The sequence below is a fragment of the Camponotus floridanus genome, unplaced genomic scaffold, assembly GCF_003227725.1.
Source record: "Camponotus floridanus strain SB8 unplaced genomic scaffold, Cflo_v7.5 scaffold18, whole genome shotgun sequence".
Classification (NCBI taxonomy): domain Eukaryota; kingdom Metazoa; phylum Arthropoda; class Insecta; order Hymenoptera; family Formicidae; genus Camponotus; species Camponotus floridanus.
The window spans coordinates 3,270,646-3,287,309 of NW_020229303.1; the positions used below are offsets into that span (position 1 = coordinate 3,270,646).

Sequence of the window (16,664 nt, forward strand, 5' to 3'; positions counted from 1 at the left end):
GCTTTTCAGTTACCTTTTCGACGATGATGCATGTGTAATTATTTTTACATACGTTTAAAAAAATAAAAATGTAGCTTTTTTCCTCGCTTCCATTAGCCAGGTTACTAAAAGGCGATTTATCGTGAAACTATCGTTTGCGATTCCGGAAACGCGAGTTCCGTGTGATTGTTTCCGACAGCAATACTTCTCTCTCGGAATCGGCTTATCCGAGGGGAGAAACAAGCAATCTTTTTCAATCATGACACGAATTCCATAATTTACTTTCCTGCGAAAATTTTTCGAATCGAGAATGTCCACGATAGAATAATGCTAACTAAAAAAATGCGCTTTCATCGAATATTCGAATAATTATACGATACATTCTTCAACTCGTATATGAAGTTTCGCGAATTTCCTTTCCTCACATATAAAATTTAAAAAGTAACAATCAAATTTATCAGCAAAGAGGGAATAATTCTTTGAAAGATACGAGACATGGCTATTCGAAAATATAATCGAACGATTTTTAAAAATAATATTTTCCTGCGATATTCTCGCTTATATAAGGCTTTACGTTTATTAAAAAATGTATACTCACTGGGCTTGCTTCTGTGGATTTTTCGTGGAACGGCAGCCGGCAAGGCCAGACCTACCAAGACGATTATCCAGAGCCACTTCATTATTTTCGCCTGTAAGCTGAAACATGAAATGGAGCCTCCTTCAATATTCCAAGTTCCTGTTGCATTGTTAACAATACAAAGAGCTGAAAAACAGCACGGTTATAGAGATTGCGTTGAATGCATATTAAAAAAAGGAAAAGATTTACGAGAAAGTATCTTTTCGCGTTAAAAGTGATTAAAATTATATGAATTAATCATCGAAAAAAAATAACAACTCTTCATAAATAACATTCATTATACATTGGCTTTATTCAAGTGAACATCACTTAAATAATTCAACGTAACATTTTTTTTAATCATCGAAACATTTTCGATGTTGAAAATAAAAACATTTAAAATAACAAATGGAACGAGCTCTGTTTGATTGTTTCAATGGAGAAAAATCGATCTCAAATTGATCGAAAATGCCATAAGCGGAATCCGTATATTGTCTTTCATCCACGATGTACGATTGTATCTCGATTGATCTTTTCCATCCTGCAGCTTCGTTGTTAGTTTGGTACTTTTCCGTGCAATGTACGATGTACACACCCGCAGCTCTTCGTCGGGACTTCCACACTTGTGTGCGCGGCTCATTAATCACCATTCGTCTCGTCAGTGGCAAATTTCATTATTTCTCGTTCGCGAAACTATGTGTCCACGATGGGAGGAGGGAGGACGCGCCGTTATCAACCCCTCTTCCCTCTCGCCCCTTCCCTCGGCCGCTATCAACTCCGAACAACACCACCGCCGCTATCATCAATAGCACAGCGCCCTTCGCGGCGGTGGAACGTCAAAGGCAAATGGCACGTACGAAGACAGATTACGGTCGGAACCGTGTTTATTTACATCCATGTGCAACAGAGCGAGTGAAATCCGTCGATTTTCCCGCAAATCGGTTGGCCGGCCAACAATAAAATGCCCGCAATAATATCCCGTTTCCGCGCCCTGTTCACGCGAATCTCGATTTAATCGAAAAATTTCCTAGTTGAAAAATTTGATTGCCTTCGTGGTCGAACGACGATTGTTTGGAATTTCCGGAAACACGTTGTTAAACATTCGGCAGAGGGTTGAAGTTGCGTTATTAAACATCACCGGAAAACATCAGACACGCAACAGCTTCTACTCTCCATTTTTTCCTCTAATTATTTATTTATTTCAGCACCACTATTGTAGTTCGTATATTTATAAATTTCAATTCCTGACTTGCTAGAATTGCGAAAAATATAATCCGTTCAATCATCGTATTTTTCATCGTCGAATAAAATATTCATAAACTTTCATTCCAACGTGAAATATTCCAACTCACTGAAATAATAATATCAATATATTAATCTCCGATTTGATCTATAATGCATGTTCTATTCGTGAAAATTGCAGGAAAGCATCTGCTTAGAGCCAAGTCGCATTTTTTCCAGCCTCTTTATATAAGACCGAAAGTCATCTTTTTCATTTTTCTATTCGCCGCGAGAACTTCGAAGATACTCCAGAGTATCAAAGATATGCAAAAAGGTTCGACCAAGCTTGAACGTCAAAGACACATTTTGTTTCTACAGAATCGTGCGCGCTTTTTCTTATGTATGTCTGCTACTTTTTATTTTCCCTCTTAAAACATTCACTATTTTCCGAGTAAAAGATATTCCGATTCTTCTTTTTCTTCATCGCTCCCTCGCCTTTTTCAAACGAAGCACATGCAAAACGGTTTAAGATAGACGATACATATGGATGCCTCTCGGCATGTTTCTCGCCTTGATTAGATTTTGATCGCTCAACCTTAAAATTGGACAAAATTGGGACGAAAAAGTGTAAAATCGCTCGTCCAATTTGACGATTTGAAAACACGAGTACATTAAAATTATAACGAATGCAAATATCAAATCATTTATAAATTTTAATTTATATACTTTATACGCACAATATCATTGTTATTATTATTATATATGTTTAATTTATATAATTTAATATTAAAAATACTCTTCGTTTGATAAAGTGTTTAAATTATATCAAAAAATAACATCTCGTCTGAACATCTCTAAATTCATTACATAGAAAATATACAAAAATACACGTGAAAGAGACCGGGAGAGAGAGAAAACATGTTTTTTGATTACGATCGTCCCGAATATAAAATTCAGCCGAATCAGCTGACTCGGCAAAACATCCCCAATGTATTAATATCTTACTCGAAATTCTCGTAAAGTACTATCGACTAGCAGCTTCTCCGGGGACCTCGAGAAACACTAATGCGAGCTGACCAAACATTCGGAATTTGGCACAGGCTGTTACTGTTCACCACGACATGCTAAGCATATGGCGTGCAGATGCCCGACTTGTAATAACCGTTTGCAATTCCGTCGGACATTGGCTGGTTGCACATATTTGAGAAACAACGAAACAACGCGAATGCGATGAGTTTCTCTCAATGTGGAAATCTGTCGGAAACGCTTACTGCAATGGCTTGCAATAATTTTGATTATTGTTTCCTTTAGAGTTTGAAATAATTTTATATTATTTTATCTCCCATGTTCTTCTCACAATTCTTTCAGGTCACAATTCATTCTTTTCTGTTTTCTCGTATATTTTGAACAAGTTTTACTATTATTTCAGAAACTTTTTAGTTCCGCTTTTAATAATACTATTGTATAAGATTTGTTTTCTATAGAGAGAAATACAAATGAAAAGAAATTTATCAAACAATTATATACAGTTATAAATTTTATCAAATATATATAATATATTTTTTATATTCATATAATATACATAATTTATTGTTCTTTTATACTAGCTACAAATGTATTTTACACGTGAAAGTGCGAATTAAATAATATTGAAATGAAAAAGTATTGTAAGAAATAAATGCATTACGTAGATGTAACAATTAAAATTGTATTATTTTCCATTTATCACAAATTTTGTAAACTTGCTCGCAATGGCATTGTTACGCACTCATAAAAATGTCATTATATAAATAAATCAAATTTTATATATCAAATATTAAATGATAAATTTAACTCTAAAAAAGTTTTTATAAAAAATTTATTTCCAAATAATTTTACTAAATATTTGATAAATTTCACTGTATTTATCTTTTCAATTTTACTCACTATATATAAATGCGTATATGTAAGTGTTTTATGCATATATATTATTTCAGAAATCATGTACGACATACAAAGCATAATTGTCCCTTTGCTAAAGCGACATTTATGGCTCGCCTGAGGGTTAAAAGGGCGGAGAACCGTCATTTGTATTTCACATTTATCGCGTTTGAAACATCGTGATGCGGATAGATATAGTTTATTCTAATGCGAATGTGCTTTCATGTGCAGCGCTAGTGGAAGTTAGTAGTAGAAGTCAGAAAAGGTCAGCCATGTCCGACCGCAGTCGCTATTTCTACTGAAATCATTCGTCAGAAATTCGCTTTTTTCTCAATTTATTAATTTAGCCATGCAATCTACGCTATTATTTTTTTTTAATTCTTTCATTCTTTATTGTTTCTGTCACGACTTGTGTAAATTTATCATCGAGTTCGAAACGCAGAAAACGCCATAATATGCACGAGAAATCGATTTTCATGTATTAAAATATCGAAGATTTTACGATTAGGATTTTACGATTAGGATTTCAGGATTAATTTTTCTGATAGTTATTCGAGTATAATTTTCGCGATAATAGATAATGAAACGATAATGAAAAGTTGATGAGACCAGCAGAGTGACGAAGACGATTGCCGGACGGAGTCGGTTATTACGGGATTCATTATTACGCCACATGTTAGTCGGGGAATAAAGGTCGCTGTCGCTGCCTTTCAGTAAGAGTCAAAAGCGGCAGTTCGTCAATAATTCAGAGGAAATTTCCGACCGGGATAAGCCCGACAGGAGGCAACCGCATTTAATTTTGCGACAAAGTCGGACGAAGTATGGTGACATGACGACGCGCCTTGTCGCGACGTGAAACATGCAACGCGCAATATCGGCCGCGTGTAAATTGCTCATAAATATTTTCACTTAATTCCGCTCGAATCAAGTCCGGATAACAACGCTCACCCTATGGGATTAACATCCGGTTTATAATTAAAATCGTAATCGTGAAGTAACTAGCCGTGGCCGGGAGGTGATCTAACTTTTTCGTACGAAACGATACGATTCTACTCTTCAGATAGAGCCGATCTATTAACGAGCGCGTTTGTTAATAAATGTGGATAAGTTGTTTCGCAATCGCAAATATTTTGAAACGTAATGCAATCATGATACAATCGTGATTGATGATAATATATCGCCAATTATTCATATTAAATTATTTATACATTTATTTTATTCATTAACGTAAATATGTAAAATCAATTCGCGCGTTTTCGAATATGAACGATTAAATTAATTAATATAATTGGAAATTTGAGCGCTCGATAAAAGGCTACATACATATTTTATTACAATTGCAAAAATTAATTTTAAAACAAAGAAAATGTTTTTTTTTATCATATGAAAAGAAAGAAAATTAATCAAAAAAGAATTGTTCAGTCTTTCATCGTATGTTTATCGAATTTTATGTAATATCTTTTGCTCATTTTTTTTTTAATATTGCTTTTTTAAATGTTTGCTAAAATAATTATGATACATCTATACCTTAGAATATTGTTGAAATATTGATATACAGTTATACTATTTGCTTTTCTGTCATCGCGACACGAAAGTCGAATTACGAATTAGAAGTCCGAAAACGATCCTCTTTGACTCTCCGCTGCGGTCAGAAACGGGAAACTTTATCGATAGTTTCGCATTCCCCGCCATTAAGCGTGGTTCTCGCATTCAACTGAATCCCGGAGTATCTCGCTAATGGGTACACTCGAGCTTTTGTGCGTTAAACTTCGAACATATCGTCGCCACATCATCGTCGTTCCTAACGAACAGAAGCATAAATCGAGAATCATTTGACGTTACAAATACGGATTATATTTTTTTTTAAAAACAAAAAACATGAAATTGCATACGCAATACGACCCATGATTTGAGGCAGCAAAGCTGCAAAGGGCGTCCGATTACGAAGTATCGTATAACGTATATTGAAATATTATTCCGATAGTGAATATCAAAATTGCGAAACGATTTCGCGGATATTATTTTTTTCGTTCGAATAAAAATGATTTATTGCAAATGTATTATCCCTGCTTAGGAAATATTGTGTAACGTGGAAAAAAGAGAAAAGTGCAATTTTATAAATTAGAAAAATGTTACGAAAATTATAATATAATGTAAAATTAAAAACATCACACGTATAAAAAAATGCACGTGATATAATTATCTCAAATTTATTAAAATATATTTATGATATAATTATTTAAAATTTACTAAAATATATTTACACAGAGTATTTTAATTTTGTTGACAATCGCTGTTGACGCTCATTGTCTCTTACTTTTCTTCTATCACAATTTCCATCATTTCTATAACGAGTTCACTATTCGATATATTTCTTGTGAATTAAGATCCTTTAAAAAGAGAAATTCGATTTAGAACTCTTTGAAAGAGTATAATTCCACTACTGATCGTGTCCTTTATTGGATACTGTACATAGTATTTCACATAGCATTATATTCGCGTATTTTCCAACTCGGATTTCCGACTCGAAACCAGCGAAGTAAATTGCAAATTTCCATTGTGCCGCGGAACACGATGATCAAACAGCTAGGTAGTGGCGCACATTCGACGGCAGTGTGTTGGCTTGAAACGTTTTCTAGAAGTACTCTCTCGTGCATATTCATGGTGGTTGGCTGAGCACTCGATCGATTACCAATAGACACCACGAGGACCAATATGGAAGCTAATTCCGGACGCGAAAATGTTGGCCACGAAATGGCCTGCACAAAGGCAGGGAAATAAAATACACAAGGTAATGAAAATAGAAGGCGTACAGAACAAATCGAACGTAAGTCGATAGTGTTAGTAGTTGTTTGTAATGCATCAATCATAAAAGCACCGCGATCAAGTTTCTAATTTACTTTAGACGTACTTTATTTTAGACGCGATATTACATTATCAAACTTTATAAATTATCAAGTTAGTTATAACAGTATAGTTATAACTTAATTATAACAATACGGAGAACGAGAAAGAAAAGGAAAATGGAGCGAAAAATAAATGAACCAAAAAGATAAATAAATTACCAAATAGATATCAGATACTTTGGAGAAATATAATATAAATCGACAAATTGAACTTGTATGAAAGATAAGAGAGAAAAATCACACTCTTTTCCAAAGTATAAATATTATTTTAAACAAAATAATTTCTTTCTCCCGTTTCCTAAGAAAAATGGCGTCGCATATGAAAATACATGCCACTTCAGCTCGTGCTTTAATAATTTCATTTTACCAGTTGTCGCGGTATTTTCCGCGTACAACAGTCGCAGATTTATTTCCAAAAATCAAAATAAATAGAATTTAAGCGGACGCAACCCGTGATACATAATGATTCTTTCATTTTAACGGACGGATGCATTCGCAACGTTCCATTTCTCTTTTAATGCGATGCGACGTATACTGTACGTGTAACGCGTGATGATTTTTGCACGAGTTCGACGCGACACAATGCACTCAGGCGCAACGTTTTCCCGTTACATAAAGCGGATACGGGAGCAGATATTTCCCGTTGACCGGCTCATGTATATGCATCCCGACTAGATGCTCGTTTGGCTGTCAATATCAATGTCAACCGGCTGTTCAAATTGTAACGGCTCAACATCCAGGAGAAAACGATGACGTTCAAACGACGATTATTTTTGTCTACAATGATATCCATCTAGACTTCGATAATTTCGAATTAGAAAAAAATAGACAAAATCATACGTGTCTCAATAAAGTTTTTTTTTTACATTTTTAAATGTAATTTAACGATACGTTAAAATTGTCGGTCGACAGATAATCTTTCGAAAATACGCATCTGCACGAAGTAGCAGCTTATCTGAGAGAAAATAAAATACGCAGATGGAGAGAACATAGCAATTTTTGCGAGCTTTGCTCCTTTTTTTATCTTTTGCTTCCACTTGGTGTCGAGATAAGGATGCGCCAATAAATATGTACGCGAACTTCCTAGGGCGAGGGAGAATAAGTCGCGGAACCGGCTTTTCCATCTGCGACCATCTCCCGCGTACTTTCCATCGAATTAATGGGCACTAGCGCGGGCGCATTTATCCGATATTTTACTCGTGCCCGAGCACGATCGGAAAAAGTTTAGCGACGGCGTTTTTCCAATTGACGGACGACGGCAAGAAGAAGCGGCCATCGGCGACCATCGCTAGCTTCCCAGTCGTTCGACAGAGCGATTCCGGTAGATTTTCGCAATCTTTTCTACAGCGCGAAAGATTCTCGCCGTCTCAACGGAAGATCAAATCGAAACGATCGGTGGCGACGCTAAAGAAGAACAATCTGCCTCATGATTGCAACCGTCCGCCGTGCAACTTGTCCTTTATAGCTGCAATTTTCGCGCTTTGGATACCCCCATGATTTTCAGAAAAGTGTTATCGAGAAATACGGGAATAGTGCCAACAGTAATTTCCGCTGGTTTCTTTTCATTTGGTTTTAATAAATTTTTTCAAATAAAAGAAAAAAACATTGTAGTATAAATAACTTTTGTATAAAAGCGAAAAAAGAGACAATGAGAAGCAATATATTTTGCAAGGAATATCGATATGTTAATGGTAAAATTACTGATTTAATGGCGACTAGTAACTTTCAAAAAATTTCAACGTAAGAATTGATTAATAATAAGATATTTAATGTTGAAAATTTTCTCTCTCTTTTTCTCAAGAAGATGTGAAAAAATGATACTGAACTAATTTTCCGGTAATTTTCCATAAAAAGTCATTTAGATAATAAATTTGATATACATTAATTCAAAATAACGGGCGCGAATGAACGAGAGTTAGAAACATGGGAGAAATTTCCGCACCGGCTGACGATACACGAGCGCTTAAATGGTGTTTCGTTGCCCATACACGCGCAGAAACAGTGTTGAATGGATGCCCCATAAGCCTCACATACAATCTCGAATCCCCCAGGCTCACCGCAGCAACGCGGCAAATGGACCGAGATATCGCTCGTCTCTAAACTGTGATCAGGAAAGAGACAGAGAGAGAGAGAGAGAGAGAGAGAGAGAGAGAGAGAGAGAGAGAGAGAGAGAGAGAGAATCGAGCATATTTCCGAAACATGTATTGTATCGAAATTTCGATAAATTAGAAATGAGATAATATCGTATTAAATCACGAAACACATAAATTTATCTCTTTCGTTGATCATTTTTAAGCATGGAACCCATTTTTTTTAACAGGAGTCATCTCTGCATATGGAATTTATGTTAGTTATAAAATGTGATATCCAAGAATATATTATTGCTTTTCCGTTTCATACAATTAATTTTGATCGTATAAAGTACGGACTTCAACAGATCATTAATAGCGCGGAATTTTTATATACACAATCGATATTAAAATAAATATTAAAATAAATTTTATATAATAACGATTGTAAAATATAACGACACATCCTTGTTTACATATTTGATGATACATATGTCAAATGCGTAGTAATTATGTTTTATTATAACGAGAAATATCGAGAAGAGAAAAAGGAAAAAGATCGATGGAAAGGGAAATTCTTGTTTCTATCTGTATTTGTATGATATGCAAGATTTTATAAGATATATCATATATGTATATGACGCTTTGTTACGTACAACAAATTTCCTCGTGGTTCAAATACAGTTTGCTCATCATTTTCGAATTAAAAGCACGAAATAATACCTAAATTGCCAATCAAAACATGTAGGTAAGATAACGAAAAATCACATGATATATTATTAATGTTTATTCAACTTTAAATTTTCAAGAAACAGAATATTTCGCACTTCTTAAATATCTTATAGCGATGACGAATTAAATATCACACGGTATTTGACGCTTGTATAGAGAACGCGCTTTTGTAAATACACAAAGTCACTTTGCCATTCGCGCGGTACGACTCGGGCAAAACAGTAGCGAGATACTGTGTATGATTTCAGTATCATTTCAGACGTGGTCATGAGAAGTACAAGATATTTGTCAAGCGTAATAATTTATTATAATTATTATAATTCGCGATTGTACAATTGATTTCCGCTATTAACGTAGCAAATATAACAATATACAATATTACAACAATATTATATTTATCAAAAAAAATATATCGCACAATACATCCGTTCAAAATAAATGTCCAATATACAGAGATTATTTTATCATTTTAGCTAAAACTTATAAATAATGTTATCTATTTCGAGGCCTAAAAGCGACATTTGCCAGAAAATATTCTCAACCTTGTTTTGTTTTTTGCATAAACATATTTTTATCGATAATTTTTAATTATAATAATTATAATGATTGTGCGTTTGGCACCTTTCGATACTTCTTGTGATGTATTTCAGTGTTAGTGTGGACTTATTGTCAGCAAGAATGAAGTGTCGTCGCGCAGTTTTCGAACATAAAATCGTAATTATGTATAAAGAATAATATCCGTTATGTGCCATCAATATTGAAAATGCGAGCAAAATATTATCGTATTAATTTAATGTATTTTTTATCGCGAATAAATATCGTGTGTATGTGAACAACATAAGAAAAAGAAGGCACCAAGCGACGGACATAGCAACTGTAAGATCAACAAATTATTTAATTTATTTATGTAGTTGTGAAAATATTTACTCATATCTCTCTGAAAAGGAATAATTTATTTTATCTTACGGTAATATATATAATTTAATTACGTAAACAAATGTATTAATCTTTTTTTTATTTCATAATATTTTAAAAATATGTTTAAAATGATTTTTATATAAATACACACATGTACATGTGTCTATATAAAATACTTAACATTGTATTAAAATTTTTCCGCATCGCATATTATTCTGTTCTCTCACATTTTATAAAAATTTACAATAAAAGTTTTTCTTTTCAAGATTTTCAAGCAAAATCTTCATATTAAATATTAAATATTAAATATTTATTTAAAGGACGAAACAAAAATTTAATAGAGTGTAATAATTATTTTGCAATATATTAATTATTCATGACACTGCTTCATAATTTAAATATATTTGTATTTTACAGATCCATATCAGATTACTACAACTACTGCCCTGCGCATCGTATCGGTGAGTCTTTACAATTTTATATTTTCATCTTGAGGTAAACAGATTTTTGCGGACATTACATCACTTTTATATACATATATAAGAGAAAAAGATTTATGGTTCAGAGAGGAAAGCGCGCTTGTAAAATCACGTTTCAATGAAGAATTATCGTATTTTAATCTCGAAGTAAACAAATTTTTACGAACATTATATCACAATTTATATAAAAGATACTTGTGTGTAAGAGAACGAATAGTGATCCCCTCCTCCCCAAACGCGTCTGTAAAATCACATTTCTCAGTGAGAAATTATCGTTTCTCGCAAACCGCAGCCTCGTGCGCAAGACATTGTATCGGCACAATTTGCCATTCAACTTAGAATTCGTGTTTGCCAAATAGTTCGTACTTCCGGATACCCGGGGCTGTAGCCTCTTGTCTCCCCCTTTCTACCCCTGCAACCGACATCGGCGCTTTATCGACACCCGTTCTCGACAATTCGTGAGTTTAACAGGGAAGAAATCGTGAAGGAAACGAGCGGGAAAAGAAGTCAACAATCCGTCCATATAATTGGATAACTCGAGGAGCGTTCGTATAGAATTGAATTTCCGTCCGATATGCTGATTGTCGTGACTTGCTAGATACCGTCTTGGGTGTCGTCTAACATAAGATGGGTATCGGGGATTCCAGAATTTTTGCATTTTGCATGTAGATCCAAAAGTTTCTTAGATTCCCGCGGTGATTCCGCGTTCTCAGGTTCTGGAATCTCCGAGTTCGCAATCTAGGATCTTAGGTTGACCACATTTTTTCGTTTCTTTTTTTTTTCTTTGCATGAGAGAAACGATAAGAAAGGGAACTGGAGCATTTGCGTCGGATTTTAAAAAAGAACTAATTATAAGAAGAAATTAATCTAAAGTTATTCTGGTTCCTCCTCTTTGCTATCAAAATAATGTGATTGCTGTATTGAATTTTAATTATTATATATTCATCATGTAGCGTATAGAAATATCGTGAGCTTTTTTATATACAAACATTATTAAAATAAATTATAATACGATATAAAACAATGACTGATATATTTAATAGTTATATCTAACAGTTATATTTAATTTCAAATTTTACATATAAATAAAGGTTGAATAAAGTAAAAAATATTTAATATTTTAGAATCGCATATTACAAAGTAAAATGAATATAAAATTGAATATAATTGAAATGAGAGAAGCAGATTTTAAAAATTCTCATATGTTATTTTGTGGAGAGATAACGTGTAGAGAATATTATATATATATATATATATATATATATATATATATATATAATAGTTGCATGCAAACTTTGATAAAATGAAAATGTGGATATCATATTGTATATAAACTATATATTTTTTTATTACGTATCATATCTAAATAATCGGTAAATCTCTGTATGTGCCCTTCATTAATCCGTATGTGGCAAGATACTTATTGTTGTGACGAAGGAAATTTTTTCGAATTGTAGAGATCGTCTGAATAGTACGATTACTTCACGATTTTTAAATTTATAAAACTATAAATATTTGTTCTTTAAATATTGATGAATTATCAAAGTCCACCGTCTTCGTCGAACTAATTTTAACATTAAGAAAACGAATTAATTATTTATTTAATTATTTATTACGTACGGATAAACTGTCAAAAATTCCGATCCACCTTTTTCTTTTCCTTTAATTTTAACATCTTAAACTTTGATATGATATAATTCACGACTCATTGACCATTCAAATCCTCTATCTCTACGGTACTATAACCGTACATAAAGAAAAGATTTAGTGAAAGAGAATGGGGTCAATCCATAATTTGTAAAGTACATTCTCTTCCCCCCCCCCCTCTCTCTCTCTCTCTCTCGCAACGGTATTCATATTTAAATTTATCCTTATATATCATGAAATTATCTCATTTTTGCACTGAACTTTTCACAGTTCTTGGTCACAGAGTGTATTGTAATAATATTCATCAACCTAATATAATGATATTTGGACATGAGTCCGACATTCTACTGTCGACATTATATAGGATTCCCTTTTTTCTTCCTCTAGATAATTCTTTTCCTTTTCCTCTGTTTAATAAAATAGAAAACGAATTATCAGAATAATCAGAATAATCAGAATTTCTCATCTTTTTATTAATAAAGTATATTACATTTAAATAGAGCAAGAGACAGAGAAAAAAGCAGAAAGAGAGAGAAAGAGGAAGAGAGAAAAGAAAGAGAGAAGATCGGTTTCTTTATTAATTATTAGATATTTATTCGCGGTATACTAGAATTTTAAAGATATCTTGAATAGTTGATATCAAATCCATCTTTCATTCTTGAATCTGAAGAGAATTTTAGATTTTTCAAGTCACTTATAAAGATCCGTACAGTTTATCGTTCTTCCTTAGTAATGTTGATTAAATAAATAATTTTATACGAGTTACTTCAATTTTTTAACGATACTCATGGATAAAAAATGCGGAAAGTCGATGAAGGAAAAGCAACAATATATAGACACGAAGTACTCTCGTAAAAATAATGTCATCTAAAAGCATCGAACAAGCTTGAATTTCAGGCATGTAATGCAAGTCGGTCCGGTATTTCGTAAAGAAACGGCCTTTGCAACTGTAAATGAGTCGAATCGCGAGAAGAAGAAGATTTCGAACAGAGAGGAAAAATGGTAAAGAAAGTTTTAAGTAGTTTCTAAAGTTTCGCAATCGATACTGTCGCCAGGAGCGGCCGAATAAATTCACCTCGAGTCGTTTTCGTAAAACTCGAGTCCATGTGCGATTTATCGGGATCGTTCGCAACGACAGCATCGAATTAGTTCGACTTCCGGGAAGCTTCGGGAATGTCCAGTAACTCCAACGAGATGATAATCAAGAGAGAAAATTTAAATATGATTGTCTGTGAACGGCGATCCGTGATAGCATTCATTTCCGATTCTTCCGTCAAATAAATAAAATTCAGAATCGCACCCAACAGAAGCACCGACTGCGTCAGATTAATCTCGATTTTTCGATATTGGAATCCATATCTGTCAGTAGTCTACAGAAAATACGTGATTTTCGAAACGTCTTGCATGGCACGAGGGTGTGAGATATAAATTTAAAAAAAAATCCCCGACGAATATCCTCGTGCGATCGCGTGCGACCGAACGATATCCCGCGATTTTCTTCACGAAGCGGCCGCAGCGTCGAATTTTCCAATTTCGCCCTTTATTCGAGCTTCGGGTGCGGGAGCCTCGTTTATTCTGGTATTTATTCGTCAATATTGCGGGCCGCGTGTATCGCACTGCAGGCGTATTGTACCCGAGAGATTAAAACTGCGATGTATTACCCTTCCCCGATCGAAAGCGGGTTTGGCGTTAGAGACTTACAATCCCGTGAACGCATTTCGCGTTTCGAAAGCTCACGCTACCTCCCATCCGCGCGGCCATTTGTGATTTATGGACCGTGTAACGCGAATCGCAAATTTATCCTAGAAACCGTACAACGCGCAGTTGGTTTGTCTTTGGCCGTATAAATATATCTCCAACTTTTTTACAGCGAAAGTTACTCAGCGAGTTTCTCCTTTCAACGTACACTCCGCTCACGGGCGTCAATTTTACACTCTTTTTCATTTTCGGGATTTTTTTCTAACGAAAAATAGTTACTCGATGGTGTTTCATCATGGCGTGGAAAATGTTTTCCCTCCAAATCGATCCATTTTCCAAATTGGATTTTAGTCCGGTCAACTTGTACATAAAATATCAAGAACTGCTGTTCGAACTAAATATATATCTTTTATGATTTTCTTATTTCATGTCGATTTTTTTCTATCGAAAAAGAAATATTGAAAAAAATTGTCTAATAAATCTATTTTCATATGCCCTAAGTTTCGAAAGGAGGAATGGGAATTTTAATTTTATACAAACGAAAAATAATTACCTAGCGAATTTTTCATCATGCGGAAAGGTTTTTTGACGATTGAAATTCTCGTTGAGTGCGCTCGCGCATCAATTATTAGAATGGTCTATAGACATTTTAAACTAAACAGTTTTCCAAACTTGAATTTTTTACAACGCATAAAAGTTACCTCTAATGAGTTCTCCTTCACACACAGAAAGTTCGGTTCAGCTTGAATTTTAAACGTACCGCGATCACATTAAATATTCGAACAGTCAATTTTGGGCGAAAAACTCTCTCGCCAGATTTGAGTTTTTCATCATCGGTGAAAGTCATCTCGAGTTTCGCGGAGATGCGCGAAAGTTTCTGTACGGTCTGATATACGTATTTTAGCAGCGCCGCATCTGCGCTGAATGTTGGAATAGATGGTCTTGTACCGGGAAAATCTTCTTTCAGGTCGGGATCCTTCCAGTCGGAAAACCTTTGTCATTCGCGAAAGTTTCATATGGTTGAATTACAATCTGTTTTTATCCCAGCCATATTTTTCGTCTGTTTTTGTATAATGTTACGGTTACAAAAGGCCTCTTCTCTCCTTCCAGTTTTATTAATATAAAATGTCCATGTGATATTGTCGCGCAAAATTATGATACACAAGATAAACAAAAATTTACGAAGTTTTAATTTATTATTTAAAATTTCCTAAAATAAACGCATGCATATCTCCATCATTTTAATATGTTAATTAATGGCAAACTAAAAATGTTAAATAATTGACACAATACTTTACATTTATTTTTGTTATCGTGACTTTAAGTATAATGTAAAAATAACATATAAATTAATTAAAAGTTACATGAAAAAATAGTTACAATAACTCATAAGAATTATTGTAAGACATTAACATATAATAGTAATTATTTTATAATAACTTAACTTGTTTGTAATAGAAACATTTAATTTTTAGTAAATTTGATTTTTTATATATCAAAGTTCAAGATTATTTGAAGATGTACTTTAACCTTTCTTAGAATGTTAAACTGACTTGAGACATGTTGATTGTTTAGAATGATGTTAAAAATATTCAAAATAATATTCCATTTTTAAGAGGCATATACAAAATGTTAATTTATGAAGTTGACATAAATGTAACACATGAAAACGTTATAAAAATAATAACATATAAGTTGTATGTTAATTTTACATTAAAGTAATAATCAAAACGCGGTAACACAAAAAAAATTTAACGCATGGACGCACAATGTTTTACTGTGTAGTTTCTAATTTGTTATACTATTTTTTTCTAGTTTCTATTATATATAAGAAAGAAATAAGAAAATCAACAAGCCTTAAAATTCTTTATGTATCATAATTGCTTCGTCACTCTTGTTGCGAATCTCTTTATTTAATGCGGAATTAATGAAAGATGCAAATCGCATATTTTATTAATCATAAACATGGATCGCAATAAGGCGTACTAAAGGATCGGAGCACCATGTGATAGAGGTGCACTAGGGAAAAGCGCCACGGTTCGCCAGTTTGTCGCACAAATGCATAGCTGGACTATAGATTCTGATTTATTTGCAAAATGGTAGTAACGCCCAAGGGTTGCTTGGGAACGGGCACAAAGGGACTGCACTATCGTGTGTGTACACGAGTTAGCCATTTTTGCGCTACAGTTACTAGTTACTGAGCTGCTTTTATTTCTCTGTCCTATTTCGCTTCATAGTTCGCGAAATATTTTTCATTTGCTTAAGATTTATATGTATACGAAGGTGCGAAATTGCGACGCGCATCGATGTACTCGGTTTCATTATCGTTTTTTCGAAAATTTACTGGAACGACATAATATGAGAATGAATTTATTAATCCCATATATAATGCAGAAAGTTAGCAGGGAGTGTAATTCTCTAAGGAACGTATTCAACGTGACAAATAAAAAGAGAGAGAGAAAAAATTTCAGAATGTTTC

General features: G+C 33.7%; 2 protein-coding genes across 4 annotated transcripts in view; one reads left to right on the forward strand and one right to left on the reverse strand.

Annotated features, from left to right (window-relative positions):
• Positions 1 to 16,664, forward strand: part of LOC105250960 (centromere protein I) — a 156,209-nt gene that overhangs the window by 51,724 nt on the left and 87,821 nt on the right. The window contains exon 2 of the mRNA XM_025407534.1: positions 10,779 to 10,822. Coding sequence (XP_025263319.1) covers positions 10,779 to 10,822 — 44 coding nt within the window. The remainder of the gene's footprint in view (positions 1 to 10,778; positions 10,823 to 16,664) is intronic.
• The window catches only part of LOC105250924 (serotriflin), a 76,771-nt gene that overhangs the window by 14,403 nt on the left and 45,704 nt on the right, over positions 1 to 16,664 (reverse strand). For all 3 annotated transcript variants that reach the window (XM_011257318.3, XM_011257314.3, XM_025407535.1), the window contains exon 2: positions 578 to 675. In XM_011257318.3, the coding sequence (XP_011255620.1) occupies positions 578 to 659 (82 nt within the window). In that variant the 5' untranslated portion in view covers positions 660 to 675. The remainder of the gene's footprint in view (positions 1 to 577; positions 676 to 16,664) is intronic.